Source organism: Tupaia chinensis, unplaced genomic scaffold, assembly GCF_000334495.1.
Source record: "Tupaia chinensis unplaced genomic scaffold, TupChi_1.0 Scaffold000661_1, whole genome shotgun sequence".
Taxonomy (NCBI): domain Eukaryota; kingdom Metazoa; phylum Chordata; class Mammalia; order Scandentia; family Tupaiidae; genus Tupaia; species Tupaia belangeri.
Genome location: NW_006160183.1, coordinates 224,979 through 247,950, shown reverse-complemented (window position 1 = coordinate 247,950; position 22,972 = coordinate 224,979). Strand labels below are relative to the sequence as shown.

General features: G+C 48.6%; 1 protein-coding gene across 1 annotated transcript in view; it reads left to right on the top strand.

The window, feature by feature from the left end:
• TTC7A (tetratricopeptide repeat domain 7A) overlaps positions 1 to 22,972 on the top strand; it is a 142,337-nt gene that overhangs the window by 114,909 nt on the left and 4,456 nt on the right. Inside the window, 3 exon segments of the mRNA XM_006159882.3 lie at positions 975 to 1,072; positions 4,130 to 4,264; positions 12,111 to 12,313. Coding sequence (XP_006159944.1) covers positions 975 to 1,072; positions 4,130 to 4,264; positions 12,111 to 12,313 — 436 coding nt within the window.

Genomic DNA, 22,972 nt, shown 5'->3' with positions numbered 1-22,972 from the left:
ACACTCCATTTCTAATCTGAGAGTCCTGTGGAGTTCTTCACAATAGGAGATTCCTAGGTACCTCTCCTGGGGAACCTCCCGCAGTTCTCCGACCTCTCCTCTCGCACGGAGCACAGGACTCTGCCAGGCCAACTACCAGAACAAAAAGCCTAGCTCCATTACCCTGATGGTTTTCCTAGGAGAGAAAGTTCTTTTCTGAACCTGGAGCCACAGATCAAAACCCAGGGTTTATAAAATCTAGTTTATGGAAGCCAAAGATCAAGTCCGGAATCCACAGCCTGAAGGTCTGGCCTACCCCACTCCACCTACCTACCTGGCCCTACCTCCTGCTACACTCCCTGGCAGACCTGCTTCTTCTGATCTGCCTGGGCCAGCCCCACACTAAGACTGGGGTCTAATTATGCCCCAGGATAGCCACAACAGGCTGTGCTGGTGGCTCCTTCCTATATCTTCCACACCTCCCACTCTGAGAAAAATACTTCTAGCAGTATAGAAGCTGCAGGGATTTGGGAAATTCAGGGTAGGAGGGGCAAGATGGGATCGCCATGCTTACTTATTTGCCATCCACCCCTGTTGGCTCCTCTGGAGCCACCCTGGCAGCCAAGGTCAACAAATAGCATCTGGGTCTTCCTTTCCTAGGGATCAGCCTAGGATCATACCCTGCAAAGACTATATTATCCTTGGAAGCCATTCTACCAACCCTACTCTATGCAACAAAAAAATAAAGTAAAAAAAAAAGTAGGAAAAAAACCTCACCTTGGCCTAGGCAAGCTTCTGGCTTCACTCACATCAGTAGAAGAAGTAGAGGATATGGGTGAGTTTTATGTCAGCCTGTGAAATCTGTCCTGCTGCTCTGGTTGTCTCTTGGCCTTGACTTTAGTAGTCTGGATTTTGGCTCTGAACTCTCAACCCCAGAGGCTGCCTGGATTGAGGCCCTCTGTCTTACCCAGCCCTGGCCCTCCCTTGCCTTGCAGAGGCCTGGAAAAGGATGGCAGCCTCGGCGAGGGCCTCACAATGAAGAAGCAAAGTGGCATGCACCTGACTCTACCTGATGCTCACGATGCAGACTCTGGTAAGAATATGCCCCATGGGCAGCTGACCATGTGGGCCACTAACTGGCTTTCTTAGCCCAGTGGTACAAATGGAGAGAGTATTATCTGCCCAGCCTGGCCACTTCTACCACTGCTCCTTGCTGGTTGCTTCCCAAGGGCTTTGGTGCCAAAGAGCTACCCTTGGGCATCTTTTAGGGCTGATTTTGGCTCTGGCTGCTGGCCCTGGGGTGACTGGTGGGCAGCTGGAGTAGGCAAGGGCAGAGGTGGAAAGAAGAGCCCAGTTTGGGAAGATGGCTATGAAACACAGATTCTGTTCCCCTTTAGGCTAAAGCTAGAGACCCACGTCTGCCTGATGTCCTTAGTATTTCTGGTCAAATAGAAAGGAATGGGTTGAGCCATTGAGTCGTCAAGAAAAGTCGTGATGCATTTTTGCAAAGAAAAACACGTCATCACTTTCCTGATGACCAATATTTATAGTTCTAAATTTAAGGCTGACTCTCCTGAAAAAGTCATCCTGAAACCTATGGCTTATAAAATCCAACATAATGGTTTTTTTATCTGAGGATCTGATTAAAGCAGAACACCTTCCTCAAAAATACAAGAACAATCAGTCATGGGAACGAAAGTGTGAGTGGAGTTGTATTTGATGAAATTGCTCATTTTCTTTACTGTTGTGGATAAGAGGCAAGTTGCACCTTTGTTGTCAAGTAATGGAGTTCATTTCAGAAGTGAAATCTGGCACCTGCCTTTAGAGGTACGCTTCAGGGGTGCTTGGTTGTACGTGGAGCTGAGTCTCCAGGGAGGGAATGGTTAAGGGGAGGTAGCTTCCTTGTAATTAAAGAGGGAAGAATCATGAACAAAGTTATTAGGACTCTGTGTATACTTGTCTTGCAAATTGAGATCATCTGTGGTTTGCCCTGAGGTCTCCTAAGTTTATTGGAGGCTTTATTGCCTCTGAGAGAGTGAGAGAGAGAAAGAGAAAGCACTCTCATTTCACCTGTGTGGGAATTATAAATGTCAACAGCTTATATATCCTGAACAGGGGCCCTGTCACCCAGAACTGCCACAGGGAGCGGTTCTCCAGAGGATAAAAGTCCAGCTCAAGCTGCAGTCCAAGGATCCTCCTTCACAGCACAGAGTTGAATGAGACCTTTATACATATGGAGTAATAATATGCACTTAGTGAAAACAGAAAATAAAAATAGAAACAGGAAGGAAAGAAAACACATCTATTATTTTACCACCCAGACCTTAATAAATAATCTTTCAGACATTTTTCCATGTTCATATTCTTTTTATAAAAATGTGACTTTTTAAATTCTTTTTAAAAGAATCATTTGTTTGTTTGTTTGTTTGTTTGTTTGTTTTTAATTTGACCTGAGGGAGACAGAGAAAGGGAAAGTGAGAAAGCAAGTCTCCAGGTCCAGGACCCAAACTACCATCAGCCATGTAGGAATCCAATACCTTAGCCACCATGCCTGCCTGCCCCAATATTCTTTTGTAACTTGCCTTTTTTCACCTAATTATATAATGTTAACATCTTTCCACATCAGAATCTGTATTGATATGTTGTTGGGTTTTTGTTTGTTTGTTTGTTCGTTTGTTTGTTTTTAGAGATTTTGCTATAGGGCACATGTTCTTGACAGAGAGACAGAAAATGAGAAGCCCCCCCCCCCCCAGGAGGGATGGCCACACCACGATCCTTTCTACTCCATTCTCTTCTTGGGATATTGGGTACACATGCACGCATACCGATATAAATTTATAGCTGCTGGGTCCAGGACTCGAACCTCAGTCAACTACATGGGAGTCCAGCAATATAATCATTACTGGATGTAACCATCTGTTAGTCCCATGTTGTTACTTTAATAATTAACATAACCATTACTGGATGTAAGCATCTGCTGGTTCCATACATGTCGTAATCTTAATAACTAGTGTCTTGGATGATCATACCTTCACTTTTCTCTTTAGGGGATTTTGCCTTAGATTGCATGTGCTCACCAGGGAGAGATAGACAGATAGAGATAGTGAGAGAGAAAGTGAGAAATCACCCCCTGGGGTGATGACCACACCACAATCCCTTCTCCTTGGATCTTGGGCATGCACGACAGAGAGACAGCGTGAGTTTCAAGCCACTGGGTCAGGGACTCAAACTGTGGTTGGCCTCGTGGGAGTCCAGTATTGTAACTGCTATGCCATCTTTCAGCCCCTTCTTCACTTACTTTTATCAGTCCGTCTTGCCAGACACTCAGGTAATTTCTCTGGTTTTCGTATTACAGGCAGTAGTAGAATAAGTGTCTTTGCTAACATTTATGATTGTTTTCCTTAGAGATTCCTAGTGGAACTCTGCCTGATTGTCCCACAAAAGGTTCCTCTCAGGTTGGCCCCATAGCCTAGCAGTTCAAGGACCCAGTCCCCACATGGCCAACCGAATCCTGGCCCTGGCAGCTTGAAAAACACTCCAGGCCCGTGTGTGTGTATATGCCTAGTATCCCAACAGCATGACAGCACCCCATTGGAGAGTGCTTTCTCCTCTCTCTGTCTCTCTGTCTCTTTCTGGTGAGTACACGTACCCACTGGCAATTTAAAAAAAAAAAAAATGTCTTTCCCCACCTGTGGATGACAGCTAGAGGTAGGCCCTCACTAATTGGTCTATAAGCTGGTTTTTAAGTTTCTTTCTCTATCTTTCCTTCCTTTCCTTTCCTTTTCTTTCTTCCTCCTTTCCTTCTTTGTTTCTTCCTTTTTCTTTCAAAGAGAGACAGCAAAAAAGAGATAGTTGCCCTTAACAGGACCTCACCATGCCACAATCTCGCCATCTAGGACAATAGGCATGTCCAGGTCAAGCTGGAATCCAAATCCCTGGGCCTCCCCATATGGCTCCAGTATTGTACAACTACATCCTACTTCCTATGCCACCATGGCTGGGCCCTGTGAGCTGTTATACCGCTGCCAGGCCACACCATGCTGCCCTGACTCAGGGTACCCTGTCTCTCTGGCAAGGACCTGGGCAGTTGCTATTACTGGGGCCTGCACCACACAACACTCTGCTCAGCCCTGAATCTCTTGCTCTGCAGGCTCTCGGCAGGCATCATCCATTGCAGCCTCCCGGCTGGAGGAGGCCATGTCTGAGCTGAACATGCCTACTGCAGTCTTGAAGCAAGGTCCCATGCAACTGTGGACCACACTGGAACGGATCTGGCTCCAGGCTGGTGAGTGCCATTGTTCCCTGGTGATTCCCACCTGCCTGCCTACCGGCCACCCAGGCTCTCAGAGGCCTTTACTGTCTAGAAGAAGGGAGTGTGGGGAGGTGAGGATTCCTGACAAGTCCCGTGTGGGCTACCGAGTACTAGTAGAAAGGCCTGGGGCTTGGAAACCTGGAGCTCTAGTTCCGGCTCTTTGTTTTTTGCTTGCCTCAGGCAAGTCACTTAATCTATCTGGCTATGGGTTTCCTTCTCTGCCCAATGGGGACAGTGCCTGCCTCCCTGTGTGGGAGAGGTTTTCTGGCAGCAAATGCAAACATGAGAGGATTTGAGGTTATGAGAGGCCTCGTGGATGGATAGTCTTCTTAGTCTTAAAAACAGGCTTCAAACCCTGCAGCATTTCAAACCCTGGAGAGCTCAGTGAGTAGTAGCTAGAGAAGAGATGAGGTGTGCAGGCCCCAAGCAAGAGAGACCTGGGGGTTGAGCTCTTGGAAGGTGGAGGGAGGGCTGACAACATCAAAGTTCTCTTGCCGGTGACAATCCCTCACTCAGTGCCACTGTGGAACTTAAAGGGTAGTTAGTGCTGGGGAGGCAGACTTTAGAAATCCCTGGCTCCAGAGGCATTTGGATCTAGGTTCTGATGCCAGCTCACTGCAGGCCAGTACTGATCTAAAACAAGCTAGTGTATGAGGCAGTTGGTGTGGCACATGGTAGGTGCTCAGCAAACGCTGCTTGGCTGCTGTTGCACCCATCATGGCTGTTAGAAATGGAGGTCGTGTGGCACCACAGACAGTGAGGCTCCTAATGCTAGCTTAGGAATGCCAAGGAGTGACTCACTAGCATGTTTGAAAATTGGCGTGAGGGGTGAATTAGCGTGAAGAGAGAGAGAGAATCAAGGCTGGGTATGCTGAGTGCCTGACTGAGATAAAATGGCAGCCACAGAGAGTGAAGAGAAAGATAGCAGAATAAGTAGAATTCTGAAAATGCCTGAGGCCAACATGCTCCCTTGGTCAAGCACTGCCCAGGTGAAGCTCGGGCCTAGGAATACTTCATCACTTTTTCTCTTCATCCTTCTATCTGCTTCCTCCCGCCAGGGAGGAAATGGTGCTTTAAGTCCCACGGGCAATGGAGTAGAAATCCAAAGCAGATGATCCTTTCCTAGGACGTGCATATTTGAAAGTCAGAATGTGCTTGCTAACAGGATCTACGGTTTCCCTTGCATGTTTTTCACATATGGACACATTAGTATGCAGCACGCCCCCATTCACACCAGCATAGATTCCAAATCTGAGAAAAAAAGAAATTGGACCAGGATTCACTGAAAGACTAGACATAGGAGCGTTTTCGTAATGCAAATATTGCCCCACTTAGCATCTCAGGGTCCTTAGGATGCTAGTGAAGTGGGGGCCTGTGCTCTATAGTCAGCTTGTTGGATCTTAAGTAGGGAGAGGGATGTTAAGAAATCCAGGGGAATAATAAACTAGGCTTCCTCTTAGGCAAAGATTCCCATCTTTTTCTAAGTCATAGACCCGTGACAACTTCCCAGGGACAGAAAGGAGCCCTAGCCCCACATGTGCCTGGGGTAGCAATGTGGGAGTTTTATCACCTTCAAGGAGGGTGTCAGTAATACAGTGATCAAATTCCAGAGTGTGGATTGCCTGCTCTGGAGTTCCCAAGGCTTTTGTCTTAACAATTTGCCTAGCTTCCTACCATCAGCAAATGAAAATGTTTTTGCAGGTCATAAGCTTTGCATTTCTCAGCTACTTTAGCTAGAGGTGCTAGCATGTTCTGGCAACTCCAAGTAAAGTTCAAGGCCTTCCTGAAACCTGTGGTTAGACTTGGGAATGTCACTATAAACTCAAACTCTTTGATAAGTTGCACACTAGCCTTTCTTTGTACATTATCCCGATATTCACCCCAAAGAGTAGAACTCTGAGAATAATATCTGAATGATTTGAATGTGATGCTAGATAAGGGTTGCATGGTGTAATATTTGGAAATAGGTTTGGTTGCATGTAACAGATCTAAAATAGCAGTGGCCTATATAGGTAGATGCTTATTTCTTTCTCCTGTACAATCCAAAGAGATAGCCTTGACTAGGATGACAATTCTGCTGTCCCTAGGGTATCACTCTTGTCCAAGATGACCCCCTGCCACATTCATATTCCAAAGCATGAAATAAATGAGAAAGAGGGGAAGGCAGGCACATCCACTCCCTGTAAGGACATATCCTGGAATATGCACAACATCACTTCCTCTTGTAATTCATTGGCCAGAATTTAGTTATTTGACTACCCCTAACTATAAAGGACACTGGTAAATGTCATTATTCTGAGTGTTCGTATGTCCCATTCAAAATCAGGGAATTAGTCATTATCGGAGAAGGGGAAGACTAGGCGATGTGTGGACACCAGGGCCAGGAAAGGAACAGGTCTTTTATTCGGAGTATGAGAAAATTCTGGAGCAATCTCCAAACCAGGAGCTCTCTCCCCTTGCCTGGCTGCCATTATCACCAGCAAGCCATCTACTAAATATAGGCTGGCAGGACCAGATCACCAAGGCATTGACTTCTTCCTAGATTACCGCCCACCCAAACCAAGCTAAGAATATTGTCATCAGCATCCTTACCCTTACCAGCCTACCTAATGATTCCACCAGCTGCAGCTAATTTTTAGGATGGAGGAAAAATTCTTTATCATTATGGAATGAGCTCATCTCATTCGTTTGGTTCGAGATAAATTGCATCTCAATCTGTTTTAGCAGCAAGTTTCATTCTGAATCCACTCTTTGGTTGGGAAATGACTTGAGTTGCAGGGATGTTGACTCTTGGGCAATGGTCTGTGTAAGAATGGGAGGGACTTTTAAGTTCTATCGATGCTCCAGGATCCTGATTGTCAAGAGGTTTCTGGAAAAGCAGAACCAGCAGATGGCATAATGGTTACATTGCTAGACTCCCATATAATCAACCATGGTTCGAGTCCTGGACCCAGCGGTTTAAAACTCACGGCAGATGCATGTGAGTGTGTGCTCCAAATCCTGAGAGTAGAATGGAGGAGAAAGGAGAGTGGTGTGATCATCCCCCCTGGGGGGTAATTTCTCAATTTCTGTCTCTCTGGTGAGTACACGTGCCCTATAGCAAAGATCTCTCTAAAAAACAAAAAAGAGGTTTCCAGAAAAGCAAAAGCCTCCTCTCTCCCTTCTCTCTCACTGCAGCTCATGTCCTGGATGCTGGCAGCTTGCCAGAGAGGAAGCTGGACTTAGGGAGAGTTCCCTGCCCTGGAGGTCCAGGGTCTCACGGACGCTCTCAGCTTTTGATGGTTTGAAGGGAAGCTGGCCTAAGTTGAGTCTTAGCTCCCAAATGCCATTTTCAAGCTGCCTGGGCACTGTGCCCTATCCTGCAGGTGAAAACAATCCTAGTAGTGGCTGGGTAGGCTAGAGAGCTGGGGTGGGCAGCTAGAGCTGTGACTAGAGCTTATGTTTATTATAAAATTCTAGTCTAGGGAAAGGGTAGTTGTCACCATTGGTCCTACATGCTCCTCTAGACTCTAGTTCTCTTTCCTCTTTGTTCCTTTACTTGACTTCCTTCATTCTCCTCCTTTTCCTGGGTCCCCTTCTCCACTCCCTCCTGCCTTCTCACACCCTCCTCTTCCCTTGCTTGGCTTTCCTTCTTCCCTCCTCCAAGCTTTCTGAGTCAGCCAGAAGGCCACTCCCAGAACAAGAGGTCTTACCCTGGTAGCCCCTGATTCCTTGTGCTGTGTCCCAGGGGTGCAAGGGCTTATATCACCCTGAGAAATGCCTTCAGACCTCTGTGTTGTTCTCCATTCTGGACCCTTGGCTTTCTCCCTTGTTCCTCCCTCATCCTCACCCTACCTTCCTCTTTTATTCTGATAGTCCATGTCCCGAGGGTCAGTTCCATGGGAGGGATCCTTCCTTTGGGGCCACTGAAACTGTTCTCATGAGGGTGAAGGCTAGCCTACAATGGATTCCTGTTATAGTCTAACCTATCTCTCTCTCTCCTGCCCTGGGGGTGAGGGGTATCTCTGAGTCTGAATGGCTTCCTCCCTTTTCTGAAGTCCCAGAGGGGATCTCTGAAGAAAGTCTAGCTCACCTATTGAGGCCCTAAATGGTCTTAAAGATGGCCTTAACCTCTCTGTAACCCTGTTATTCATGGCAAAGCTCTCTCTGCAAAAGGAGTGTGGAGATAATCTTGGGGGAGTGAGCCCATCCCCCAGCCTTGGAATGGGAGAGCCTCAGCTTTGGCAGGAGTGGAAGGAAGATTGGACCTACTTTGTATCCAAGGTTAGACTAAGATGCCTCAGAAAAGATAATAAAAAGGGTCAGGCTATCCAGTAGTGTGGCGGTTGAAGAGGCTCAATCCCACATGACCAGCTGTGTGGTTCGAGACCTGGAATTAGTGGCTTGAAAAACTGGCTGGGTGCATGTGCATGTGTGTCCCAAATCCCTAAAGAATGGAAGAGAAGATATTACAGTGTGACCATCCCCCCCCCCCCAGGAGTGGGCCCCCCCCCCCCCCCCCAGGAGGGTGATTTCCCTCTCTCTCTCTCTTTCTCTCTGTCTCCAGTGAGTGAACATGCCCTATAGCAAAAACTAATAATAATAATAATAATAATAATAATAGTGAAAGGGACTCTTGCAAAGCTTTAGGGAACAGATGTTTTCCATTTGTAGCTTGCTAAAACACACACACACACAAAGGGAAGAGGGGGTGGAGAGAGATGGAGGAAAGAGGAAGAAAACTGAGATAAACAGGCAAGAGAAGAGGTCAGGAAGTTGGCAGAGAGGAAGAAGAGACAAGAGGGAAATTCAGAAGGGAGGAAGGAAGAGTAAAGGAGTGGACAGGAATCAAAGAGGGTGTAGCAAGATTCTGAGCAATGACCTACACGATAGAAATTCAAAGGAAAATCTAGGAATAGTGAGTGCTCATCCAGCCCTGGCCAGGTGAGGTTAAAATGGGTGTGGGTACCACCAGGTCCTGGCAGCCAGGGCTGAAGGGAGAGGATCAAGACAGTGGGAGGGCCCTGTGCCATGGGGCTCCTGCTACAGCTGCAGGTGGCTGTCTAGGGATCACCTGGTTTAGTACAGTAGCAAGCAGGAGCCGGGGCACCTGCCCAGGGTCACCGAGGCTAAAAAGAGGGTGCACAGCAGTTCCCAGACTTGTGGGCTTTTCTGCAGTCAGAGACCCCACCCAGAGGCTAGACATGTGGAGATGGTCTGCGAGGCAGTCAGAAGCCCTCAGGAGACCTCACTTCTCTGGCTCTGTTCTGTGTCATCTGTTTTTCCTGCCTAACTAATGACAAAGCCCATCAGAGGAGAGCTGCCCTGCCTGTTCTCTGGTGTGTGGCAGCCCAACAAGGCCCAGGGCCTCAGAAAGCCCCAGGGCGCAAGGCAGATAGGACTGGGATTGGTGGGGCTCCCTGTAATTGAAATCTGTTGATGTGAATGTGCTGTGATACGTTTCCATGGGAGAGCCCAGAACAGCCTCTGGAGGCAGGGCTCAGGAGCCAGGGCAGCATGTTGTAAACAGCTTAATGAGCCATGCCAGGGCCAAGTGGGCCAGCTCTGGGCTAGAACTGCTGTGAAGGTCTGGGGGAGTAGAGAGCCCAACCTCTGGACTCTCAACTGAGCTCCTCCAATGGAGGCAGCTTCCCCACCCCCAACATTCACACCCACACACTTCTGCTTTTCCAAGCTCCCCTTATGAGAGATTCTTCTGGGGGATTCTGCCACAGTGGAGTCTGCCCCCCAGAAATCCCAGTCAGCCTGACTTCCCTTCTCTCTGCCAGTCCAAATGCTTCTACAGCCTCTAGGCCCCAATTCAAATGCAGCCTCCCCCACGAAGACTTCCCTGACCATGCCAACAGTGCTAACCTAACCTCTCCCAAGTATCCATAATACTCAGAATTGGCCCTTTTTCTTTAGCTCCCCTGGGCCTCTGAAGTAGTTTGGTGGCTCAGCTGTCTTCACCCCCAACCCCAGTCTTCTTGCTTCTCATGGAAAGATCAGGTACACGATCAGTACACTAGACATTTATTTATGATGGCAGCCTGCTCAGAGCCCCTGACAGTAGCTTAACAGAGCAGAGAAGGAGGCTTGAGGCTGAGATAGTCAAATCCTGGGCCAGTCCCTCCCAACAAGTCTCTGGGTTCAAAATCCCCATTTCCCGGTCTTACCTTCCTGTGCCTTTCGTCTTGGGATCTCCATTTCAGACTGTCTCCAGGCAGGAGAGCCTACATAGCGCTCGCTCACTCTCTCTCACTCTCTCTCTCTTTTTCTCTCACCATGTTATGAGAGCCTGGCTTTTCTGTATTTAATTTATTCTCTGGTTCTCCCACATTCTCACCTCCATTAGAGGAAAAGGACCCTTGCTTAATTAATATTTTAGGATATGGCAAGATACTTAAATTGCATAGTAAATCTTGGACAATGTTTGTGCCAGGGACCTTAAGCACTGTGTGCTATAGCAAAGGCCTTCATTAAGCCTCCTTCTTGCTACTTACCAGGACAGGAAGAAAGGTTGCCTGGGCCCAGCTTTTCCGCCTCTTTCTGGGAGCTTCTATTGGGGATGTCTCTTATCCACTCTATCACAGACATGACCTGAACTAGTGTAACCTCAGCTCTCAGTGTTTCCTAGGAAATGCTCATGGCAAAATCATACATCAGACTCTGCAGGCCAGTCTGTGCACCCCTCCTGAGTTGCTGTCCTTCTGTGACTTCAGTGCAGGCACCAGCCCCAGGAGGGGGCAGCCAAGGCCTGGGGCTGCTTTGAAAGAAGGCTGAGTGGGTTGCAGGGCGACAAGCAGCATTTCTAAAAGTGCCTGCTGCGGGCGTGTGCCTGTGCAGTGTGGGTTTGAAATGTGCATTTATGTGGGCTGGCTCGGATTGGAGAAACTGCACCATTTCCCACTTATCTGGCCCAGGGCAGATTCTTCCCTGTCTACTGGCCCAAATGGTACATCCCCTTTGGAGTGAGACCAGAGAGTACTGGGGAAGCCAGCCCTGGCTTTGCCCTTTCTTGCACAGGCAATGGGGCAAGGTCTTTACCTCAGCCTGGTGTTTTTAAGTAGGGACCATAATAGTACCTACCTCCCTCCAAAGACTAGTTGTGAGGATTAATGAAAGAAAATGTTTCAAAAGTTGGGGTGTGGCCCACAGGTAGCTCTCCAAGTGCAAGTGGTGATTTCTGTAGTTGTCACCATCACTACATGGTTTGGCCCCCATTTGGCCCCTCAGCAGGCACTCCCTTAGCCGCTTTTCTCCCTCATCTTCCTACCCTTCTATACAGGATGACTTGGTACTCCTCAGACTCCCACCTAATCCCAATCTCACTCACGGGGGAGTTGGCTCTTCACATTGCCTCCACCTCAGAGATGGAAAGGCTGAGGAGAGCCCCCCCTCACCCCTAGACACGCAATAAGCAAATGAGGTGAAGGGACACTGAAAAAGAAGGCTGAGTCACCTGAACAAGCTCTTAGCTCCAGGCTTTGAAGTTAGATAGCTTAATACAAACCCTGCCTACAATGCTTCCTCTCCCCATGGCTTGAGGGAAGTATTTTAACCTCTGTGTGACTCCTCTCTAAAGTGCGGTGATAAAGGTATCTGTTCTACAGGGTTTCTGTAAGCTTTGACTGAGATGGTCTGTGTGGGGCACTCAGCAGGGTGCCCAATGTAGAATAAGCACTCAGAACCCATTACCTGCTGTTACCACCACATTCCCTAGTAAGTCCAGCTAAGACTAGTTCCTAAACTCTGGAGGTTGATGGTCAGATACGGGGAAAAGGCCACTGCCTCTGACTTCTCACCACTCACACTTCCAACTATCCTTCTGGTTTCACAGCGGAGCTGTTCATGGAGCAGCAACATCTCAAGGAAGCAGGTTTCTGCATCCAGGAGGCAGCAAGCCTCTTCCCCACCTCTCACTCGGTACTCTACATGCGGGGCCGGCTGGCCGAGCTGAAAGGCAGCTTAGAGGAAGCCAAGCAGCTGTATAAGGAGGCACTCACAGTGAACCCGGATGGTGTGCGCATCATGCACAGCCTGGTGAGTCGCCCTTTCCCCTCCCTAGGAAGCCCCTATGAGGCCTCAGAGCACTCATCCTCCTCATGTCCCTTCTTGCCCCCCCACCCCCGCCAGCCAATGCCATGCTGTTGCTGTTCACTGGTGTCTGCAGGGAGGTAGGTCGTTCCCTGCCCTGGCAGAGAAGACAGCTTTCTCTCTCATAGATGCATGCTCTTTCTCTTCCATCAGGATTTGCATTGATGAAAAATCTAAAAGAGTTGGTTGATATTCTTTGTAACTTCCTTTTTGCTGTAAGTTTCTGTAAGTGATCTGGCCCAGTGGACTGTTATTGTTACTATCAGATCCTTGCCCCAGAAGCTATCCAGACTATAGACAATTACCAAAATGCTCTTCTTTCTAGGAGTCCTCAGACCTCCCTAACTACTGGGTTGCCTCATCATTTTATAGGTGCTCTATGTCTCCATGGTGGGATTTAGGGGGCGTCCCAGGTGGGCTGTCATGTCAGGCCTGACTTGAGCACACACTGAGAATGGTCCCTGGGCTGGTAAAAAGACCCAGCAGCCTCTAGATTTAGGACACAGGCTCAAGACTTGGGGACTCAGAGCTTAGCGACTACCTGTGGGAGGCTGGGAGGCTGTGATGTAGGATGCTCGTGCCTCAGTCCTGGCCTTGCCACTGTACCTGGGCAATCATCAGCAAGTCAGCCACCCTTTCTGAACCTCGGTTTTATTTATCCATCTAGTGATGATTCTTTGGCCCAGGAAGCATTTACTGAGTACCTAATCTGACAAGTGGTATAGCAGACACTATAGATAACCATTTTTCTCCTGCCTGCTTTAGCTGCTTTCAGGAAGTGGGTATCAGGATAAATGTAATGATCTGAAAGTGTATAGTCTGTGTACACACAAGTGATTTTTTAAAAAGAACTATCCATCCAACTTCATCATTATTTTATTTTTAATTTGCTGTAGAGCATGTGCACTCACCAGAGAGAGACAGAGAGAGAGTGTAAGTGAGGGAAAGTGAGAAAGCAAGCTGTCAGGTCTGGGACTCAAACTACTATCAGCCATTACCTTAGTCCAGCGCCTCAACCACCATGACACCTGCTGGCCCCTGCATAAGTGATTTTTTTTTTTTTTTTTGGAGAGATTTTCACTGTAGGGCGCGTGCGCTCGCCAGACAGACAGAGAGAGAAAGACATAGAGACAGAAAGCGAGAAATCACCCCCCAGGGGGGATGGTCACGCCGCAATCCCTTCTCCTCCATTCTCCTCTTGGGATCTTGGGCACGCCTGCAGACGCGCCCGGCGTGAGTTTTAAGCCACCGGGTACGGGACACGAACCGCGGTCGACTACGTGGGAGTCCAGCAACATAGCCATTACGCTAACTGCTGGTTCCCTCATAAGTGATTTTTGAAGGGAGACTTAGGAGCTTGCAACTAGCAAGCTGTCAGTCTAGGTTTCAGGTCAGACATTCCCCTTGGAGAGTACCTTCAGAGGAATGACCATAGTGTATCTCTGACTTCTGCCACATGGAGAACATAGAAGGATCAAGATCAGATAGCCAAAGGGTTATCATTGCCAAGGAGGTTCTTATTTGTCCATGAGTCGAAGCTACAGGGAGGTAGATTTCAGCTCAGTGTTAGGGAAAATGTCGTAACTATTAGTCCAGCAGTGTGCTCAGTAATCATCTGGTGAGGATGTTGCCAGGAGAATGGAGACACCACATGGGAGAGGAGCCAGGCCAGATCATCTTTATAAGGTCTTTTTCACCAGAGTCTTTGAAAATGGACTAGAACAGAAATTCTCAGCTCAGCTGTTATACTTGCTGCCTGATTTCTTTAAAGATTTTCATCTTGGGCCTGTGTGAATTCAGCATCAGTTGAAGAGAGGCTGTGAAACAACCTCATGCCCTAGCTCACAGTCCCTTCCAAATGGCTCCATGTTGCCTTCTAGTCTGCTCTGCAAATGTTTGAATATTTGCAAGGATATCCTCCTTCCCCTAGCAATTCAGATATTAGCTTCTCTGATAAATACCTCTTTGGAGGTCACATTCAGAAACTTGATTAGGGAGGTGGGAGGGGAGGATGTGGGCTATGTCATTAGGCCTGCAGACAGACAGAGCTGCATTCACAGATAGGCTGTCTCAGCCCCTAAAACCCCACAAAATCTAATAACAAGTACAATTTTGAAGTAACAGTGTACCATTTTTCATTTATGCTTATTATTGTTTGTAGCTATTTTCCTGAAATTGAAGCAGTTTCCAAAGGTGGGTTTCCATGGTAACTGAATCACTGTCCAGAGTGGCTCCCTGCAGATGTTTCTGAAACAGTCCCTTTTCTCTTCCCAGGGTGCCTAACTGATTTGATGAAATTGGAACAAGTCAGAGCCCAGGCCTGCCCACTTTTAAAGTTACAAGCAACTAGAGGGGCAATTGGCTCCTGCGTGAGCAGCCCTCTCCCTTTCCACACACTGTTCCTGCCAGCATCCCACATACATGCAAAAAGAATAGCAAATTTCAAGTCTAGAGAAGATTTACTAAGTACTCTTTTCCCAAATACCTGGGAACGCTTTGGTGTGTTCATCTCAAGGGTTCCCTGATCTCAATGTCTTCCCTATACTGGCCTGTGACTCCCAGACATCTGGAATCTAATCCTGACTCTGGCTGGACCATCAGGTTCAGAACCACCATTGTCATCTGGTTCCGGGTAACTTAGGAAAAGGCACACTTAACTTCTATGCTTCTGTTGCTCCTTTTTGTAAGTGGATGATAATCTTCATTGTTCCTAGACTATAATATTGTTCTACCCAAATGAGGTGATACATGTGAGAATTTAAAAGTTTGCAGTGCAATACTGGAGAAGGAAAATACAGCATACATACCACCATTCTCCAGGAACCCATCAGTGATAGACACTGCTAATTAATCGTAGCACTTTTCCCTACTGAACACAGATGCAACCTTGGGATCTTCTTCGACAAGATACACCTCTCCCAGTGGGTCTAAGTCAGCTTGGAATTTAAGGGATTCATTGTAAAAATTGTCAGTAGACACATCAGTTCATCAGTTGTCTCAACCTTTGTGAACTCTGAAGACATTCTTGGAGAATTATTCTAAGAACATAGGGAGAAACTGGTATCTCTCCTGTGGAATCATTGCCAAGGCAGGCTTCCAGGGAGGACATCTTGGTTTTACTGTGCCATTGCAGCTTTATCAGGACATTGGCTTCTGATAGGAACTAGGGGAATGAGATCCACTCTTCTGATAGCACCCACAAGCCCAGGCTGAAAGGGCTCTGGGTCTCCAGGGAACCTGGTAAGGTTGTGGATGAATCTCGCTCCCTGAGGTTTGGGGGTAAAAAAGGTTAGTGACATTCTCAGTGTACTGTGTGGGTGGCAGATTTGGCCTTACTGTCTTAAGGACGGAATTAGCAAAACCCAAGAGGCTAAAGAAAACCCACTGAGAGTCAAAGGCTTTGCCTTCACAAGCCAGGGTTCCGTCCTCTCTAAGAATATAAACTTTGGGGACCAGCAGGTGGCATAGTGGTTACATTGCTGGACTCCCACATGGCTGACTACAGTTCAAGTCCTGGACCTGTGACTTTAAACTCACGCTCGGTGCTTGTGCATGCATGCCCAAAATCCTCAGAGGAGAATGGAGGAGAAGGAATTGTGGCGTGACCATCCCCCGCGGGGGGTGATTTCTCATTTTCTGCCTCTATTCTCTATTTCTCTCTGTCTTTCCAGTACACACACACACCCTATAGCAAAAATCTCTCTAATATATATATATATATATATATATAAACTTTGGCCTAGGAGCAAATTCTCCGCTCTCCCTGTCCTGCCACCTCCTCTTTTCTGGATGCAAAGGGTGATGTTTCCATGATTCAGCTCCATCTTTGCCTTAGCTTAGACTTTTCCACCCAGACCAGGAGGAAGGAGATGCCAGGGAACAGCATCTACTGTGCCCACGTTAGTGTCCAGAGGAGCTTGTCCATCAAACTCTGGTCCTGCAGGCTACCACCTATGCCAGGCTCAAGGATGGCCAGGGACCTTCAGAAGACTGACAAGGGAGGAAAGAGAAAGGCATGCTCTCTGTAGATGGAGATCAAGTCACAGGGGCAGGTCCTGATGGCCTCTGCCAGCCTCATCTCAACCTTCCCTCCAAGTAGCTAGAAACTCCAGTCAGCTGGGGTTTTAAGAACTTAAATTCATCGGCAGAAGAATCTGTTTGAGAGAAAGCCTGAACTTTACCTGCCTGCTCCTAAGGAAATGTGAGAAAGGAAGCTGATCTTCCCAAGACCATTTGACACTGCCCCTTAGGCTCCTAAGGAGAACTGGGTCAGGAAGGGCCTCGAGCAGCCTGCATCATCTATTTGAGTTTCTCTACCCTGCCCTCCCAGGATGTCCTCTGCATCAGGTACTTCCAAGGGAAGGAGTGATGCCTGGGGAGGCCAGGGAGCCCAGCCAGTAACTAATGGACTGGCTTGGTCACTGAGAGCCTTCCTTATGGCATACTTTGAGGTGGCATACTCTGCCACCCTTCAATGACCACTGGAGAGGGCCTTAGCCCCAGGCACAAACTAGCTTACTCTCCCGGCCTTCAGCTTGTAAGGGAAGTGCGGAGACTTGGTATAGTGTGTTTACACGGCAGAAGGCAACAAAATCCTCAGCCATATGCAGGCAGGTGAGGCACTCTTGGGTGGTACTCTGCCCTCCCTCTCAGGGACAGACTCTGGCCCCTTCTTTTGTCCTGCTTTCTTCTTCTTTTTTAAAATATATTTATTAAATTGTATTTATTATTATTTTTTAATCTAACCAGAGAGAGACATGGAGGGAGAGAGAGAGGGAAAATGAGAAAGCGAGCCATCAGGTTCAGGACTCGAACTGTGGCCATCCATGTGGGAGTCCAGTGCTTCAACCACCATGCCACCTGCTGGCCCCTGTCCCACCTTCTTCTTCGGAGCTCCAGATCTCTCAGAACCTCTCCTTCTTGCACACCCCAGCAATAGCAAGGAGACTACTCTGTGTGAGCTTTTGCTCTTAATTAATTTCATCATTGGTTCTCTCTTGCTCTCAGCCAGCACCTCTCAAGCACTTCTCACCCCCAGTCCTAAACTGGGATATCCCCTAAGACTCTGCTGCCTTCCCAAAGAAGAACCTGAGTCACTGAGGACCAGAGCTCTGCCACTTCCAACCCTGAGGTTCCGAGTGGGACCTTCTTAGACTCTCCAGGAATCCAACAAGAAGACTCTGATCCCTAAGGCCGAAGACATGAACTCTAGGTGTACAGATTTCATCCATTGTCTCTCAACTCCCTCACTCCCCCCTGGCCTCCTCCACAGTGCTGGAGGACAGGATCAGACACAACCAGTGACAAGCCCAAGACAGACAGACAGCCCTGCCTGGACTCAAGTTAAAGTGGTGGCGGGGTGAAAGGGGTGCTGCTTGGGGATTACTTTCCTCACTGGGTCAGATTTTTCTGTCAAATGGGGATGATACTTTAAGACCTTGTGGCCTCAGGAATAGTTTTAGGACTCAGATTAGCTAAGAGCTATGAAAAGATAAGTCAACTTTGCATATTTTATTCACCATCACATGGAAGACATGGTGGAAATCAGACCAGACAGAATTCTGTTGGACCACATTTACTATGGGACAAGGGTGGCCTATGATCCCAGCAGGGCACTATATGGAGAAGGTGCAGGACAGGGACAGGGCTGCCTTTGGGGTTCCCTCTAGGAATGATTGACAGAGATGATTGTTTAAAGACCCCAGTATCAAAGCTGGTTCTGAAGGAGATGCCTGCAGGTTGGAGCATGGACTAAAAATAGAACTGGCCTGGACTTGAGTACCACTTTGCCTTTAATCACTGTTTAATCTTGACTAAATTCCTTAATCTCTCAGAGCCTCAGTGTTCTCATCTGTAAAATGAAGATTACAGGCCTGACTGGCGTAGCAGCGACATGCAATGCTTTGCAGAGCTGACCCACATAGGAAGGTTTTAGGTTCACATCTGGAGATCTTCCAGAGTATGCCAGGCACACACATGCCCATAATCCAGGGCTGGCTGGAGGTGGATCATGGCATCAAGACCCTCTTGGGATACCGTCTCTCGAATTCTGTCCCTCTTTTTCTCTTCTGTCTCTCTTACTCATGGAAGAAAGAAAGGAAGGAAGGAAGGAAGGAAGGAAGGAAGGAAGGAAGGAAGGAAGGTAGTTTTTTAGTAGGAATCATTATGCCAAACACTTAGGACTATTGTTAAGGTTACATTAAATAATTCTAGGGGCCACCAGGTGGGCTGGTGGTTAAGGTGTTGGACTCTCACATGTCCAATCGCAGTTCAAATCCCAGACCTGGCAGCTCATTTCTCATTTTCTTAACTCTCTCTCTGGTGAGTGCATGTGCCCTGTAGCAAAGCAGAAAATAATAATGATAAAAAAAAAATTTTTTAAGTATTAAAAAATAATAATCCTATAAATTGATGCTTTGGTAGCTGGGGTTATTTTTACCCTTTTCAAGGTAAAAATAGTGTCGCTCCCAGGCCATATTCAGATACTCTTGGTTTGCAGAGGGAAAGCTCCAAAGACAAGGCAGCAAAACCATTCTGTCCACTCTGAGATCACCAGAGAAATCTGGCCAAGGTGCAGCTGTGCAGGACATGGACCTGAACTGCCTTATAGGTGGGTCACAGGTGTACACAGTGCAAGGCCCAGGCTGACCTTAGCTAAGAGGGAGAGCAGCCTGCTTTAAAAGAGAAGATCTGAGCTTAAGGACGTGGAAGTTTGAGACTTTGTCTTGCAGGCTCTTCTGCTGACTGATCTGAGAGGAAGAACTGTGATGGGGGTTCTAGGGAGGCCCTATTCAGCCTTCAGCCCTTGCCTGTAGCCATTCTTCCCAGGCTGGTTCAGCATCTGTTTCCTGATTTTGAGGAAGAAAGGCATCTAAGCAGCTGAGAAGTGAAACTCAGCGCCTGGCATTTTGGAGGCTCCCTGATGCTAATCAGTGCACTGAACAGCAGCTTCTCTGATCCCTGGCGCCCTTTGGACTCTGTTTTTTGTGGTCCATATTTTAAGGTCTAGGGAGCTCTGCCTGTTCTAGGCTTCACCCTCCTACTTCATTTTTCTGAATTATGGCTTAAAAAGGGGTCCAGGCGACCTGAGGGAATGTGAGGAACCAAAAGCCTTGCCCTTTGCTCTGTGTGTGTGTGTGTGTGTGTGTGTGTGTGTGTGTGTGTGTGTGTGTGAGAGAGAGAGAGAGAGAGAGAGAGAGAGAGGAAAGGAGAGGGAGAGAGAGGGAGGGAGAAGGAGAGAGAGTGTGTGTCAATGCAGTCTGTACTTGCCTCACTAGCCCCCACTAGTCTTGGAATATTGCTTCTATTTGACAGGAAAGGTCTCTAGGAGAGTCTGGTCATTTGTCCACTAGCGAGATGGTTTATGTTGACTTCTGTCTTCATCCCTCACCAATACTGTCCAAGGTTGCATTCTCTGATGGGAAAGTGGAGGAGGGGACAGAGAGTTCTGCAGGCTCACTGTGGAGGAGAGTACAAGGGCATGCCCCCTAGTGCTGGCCTTGCTGGGGTTCAGAGGCCCCTCCCCAGCCCACTTTGTACTTGGGCTGGCACATTCAGAGTCCTGGCCCTGATTTAGGGCTTTAGGAAAACCTTAAGCCAATGTGTGGGTTTCTGAAGTCCATCAGCAACTCTGATGAGGAAGTGGAAAGGACACTTTTTGAAAGCCAGCCATAGATTCACGTCAGAATAAAGCCGGGTACTGTTGGCTTAATTTAGCTCCAGAATCAATTTTGTTAAAAAGGAGTCAGAAAGATTCACCATATCTGGAGGTTACAACTTAGTGCAGCACTTTCCACCCTCTCTGACAGGCCACCACTTCTCCTACCAAACAGGCTGTCACCACCCCCTAAGACTCTGGATCCTGCTCAGAGGAGAGCTGCTTTGACTGGAGCCCCCTTCCCACTCCTCAGCCCAGGGGATCCGCTTCTAGAACGGGAACCCAGAGGCCCAGCTCTGGCCTCTTGTCCTAGTCCTGAGGACTGGGCCTGCTCCAGGTTACAGGTATGGGCACAGCCCCCTGCCTACAGTCCATTTCTTGGTAGGTCCACAGGCTCTGGAATCCCTCTGGCCCATCCTCTGGTTAAGCCAGTGCTTGAGACTGCCAGCCTCACCCTTAGCCCCTGCTCCTCCAAAAAAAGACAGCCTCCACCTCCAACCAAAGAAGTCCACTGGCATTCTTCTTTTCCCCTCTGAAGTCCCCAGGAAGTGAAAAATGTAGGCATGGGTTTGGTAGCATAAGGCACGCAGGCAGTCACCCCAAGGGACCCCCACCTGACTGGGCTCTGAGGGAGCCTGGGAATATCTCAACAGGGACCTCTTCTTTAAGAACCCAGGGAGCTCAGGGGTTAGCATGTCAGCCAGGCCTTGGGAGAAATCTAGAGGATTTGTGCTCCTTCCATGACCAGGAAAGTAGAGTTAAGCTTGTGGCCTTGGAGCTGCCCCAGCTCCAGGAGGGATGTGGTGTTGTACAGGGGCAGGTTTCAGCCTAGAGAGAAGTCTCACCCCTAGTCTGGTTGGACAAGTCGAGTCTTACACACCTGAGAGGGTCTGGAATACCCAAAAGCCAGAGAGCTTGGACCTTGGGGCTGGATGTGGAAGGGTATGCCAAGTCTCTAGGGCAGCTGAAAGGAGGGAGCCCCTCCTGTAGAGCAGGCTCCTCCCTACAGCCCAAGTGTCCACAAACAGGGGGCTCCAGGGACCAGAAGGCTCCAGCAGCTTCCAGCTGATTCTCTGTTTCCCAGCTGGAAAGGCTGTTACAGAATCCCAGGAATGTGCCTTGAGCTCAGAAAGAAAATTCCAAAAATAACTTCTATAAATACTGGAGGGCAGGGATAGGGGTAGTGCACTCAGCCTGGACCACATTAGGGCTGCTTCCCAGGGCAGGCTTCCCCAACAAACTCACAAGAAACGCACACACCTAAACCTGCCTGCTGTCCCTCCTCTCTGGGGAACATCATCAGACACCGAACGTAGAGTGGGCTAATGTGCACTGTAATTCTGAAAAAGGAAGGCAAGACCCTTTCCCCCTTTGTCCTCATCCCAGGCTGTAGCCCCTGGCCCCATCCTGTACCTCATAGAAAACCTGGCTCCTAACAGGGAGCTTCCCCCTGAGTCCTCCCTGAGTCACAAAGACTGTGACACCAGCCCCCTGCAGGGCCATGGGTGCCTCAGGCTGCCCACCTATGGCCTAAGAGGCAGGGCTTGCTAAGCTCTGTGGGCACCATCCCTGGCTGGCAAATCTAATCATGATTAGCATGAGTCTCCGGTACCTCTGGCTCTACATTTAGGACACCCTGCCCCGCCTTCCCCCAGTTTTGTTGAGCTGCTGTCCTGGGAATAGCAAAGCAGGCAGGAGACAAGGGCCCTGTCCCTCTCAACCTGGGAGGGGCAAGGCAGGGATCACATGTAAGAACTCTATAGTAACTGTGCATGACCCCAAGGTGTCCTCGAGGGGAGGGCCTGCTAGCTTCAGGGAAGGCTTCCTGGGACAGTAGGTTCTTGAGCAGATGAAATGTGGCCAGATAACCCCTCCTCTCTGAGATCCAGGAAAGAAGAGAAGGAATGATGAAGGAGGGAATTTCTGGGAACTTCCCACATAATCTTTCCTGTCCCTGAGACTGTTGGTGACTTTAACCATCCCAGATGCCCTCTTAGTTTGCAGTGTAGATCAATTGCCATAAACATTGTGCATCTCTTTCTAACCACTGTGGGTAGGCAGCACAGCCCCAGCATCTTCCAGGGAGGGTGGGAAGCTGAGAGCCTCTCCGCAAGTCTGGTCTTCTCTCAGTGAGGTTCATCCCCTCACCAGGGTAAGAAATGGGGAGGACTCAGCAGGGACTTTTAGATGAAACTAATATTCCATTTTGGTGTGCTCACCATCTTGCTGGTGACTTTTCTCTGGTGGGTAGGGGTGCCAAGAGGGTGTCAGTGGACCCTTGGTGCAGCGCCAAGCTAGGGGCAGAGCAGGTGAGCCCTCACATCTTCCTGGGGCAAGCCCCGCCTAGTTGTCAGGCAGCAAACAGCTCTGAGTTGCTACCAAACATGAACGCGGCTGGTGTCAGGGGCAGGTGGCAGCAGATCCTGTTACAGGCTTCTGGGCCTCTGGGCCCCAGGCTGACCCCAGCCCGGTGTCTCCTTTCAGGCTCTAAGGTCAGCACCCCAGGGTGGGGAGACAGGATCCAACCCCACCCCAGCACACAGTCTGTCCCACAGAGAGCAATACCCTCTCCAACCCTCAAGAGAATTGGCTGGGCCTTGGCCCTGAAGGACCCTGTGCTCACCTTGGAGATGCTGCCTTTTGTTGTCTGCCCACTATGTGGTCCTGGCTGCACTTTTTCAAATTCATCCTTGTAGAATCCTCACAATAGCCCATGAAGAAAGCCTAATCCATTCCCTCCCTGGTTTATAGAGGAGGAAACTCCACAGCTCAGAGAAAGTTTACCACTTGCCCATGGCCATAGCACTTGTCAGTGCAGAGCTTCTGTCTGTAGAGGCCTGGGTTTTTCCTTCTACATAGAAACCTTCAAAACTAAGATTACACACACACACACACACACACACACACACACACACACACACACACCCCCCCTATACATCTCTCTCGCC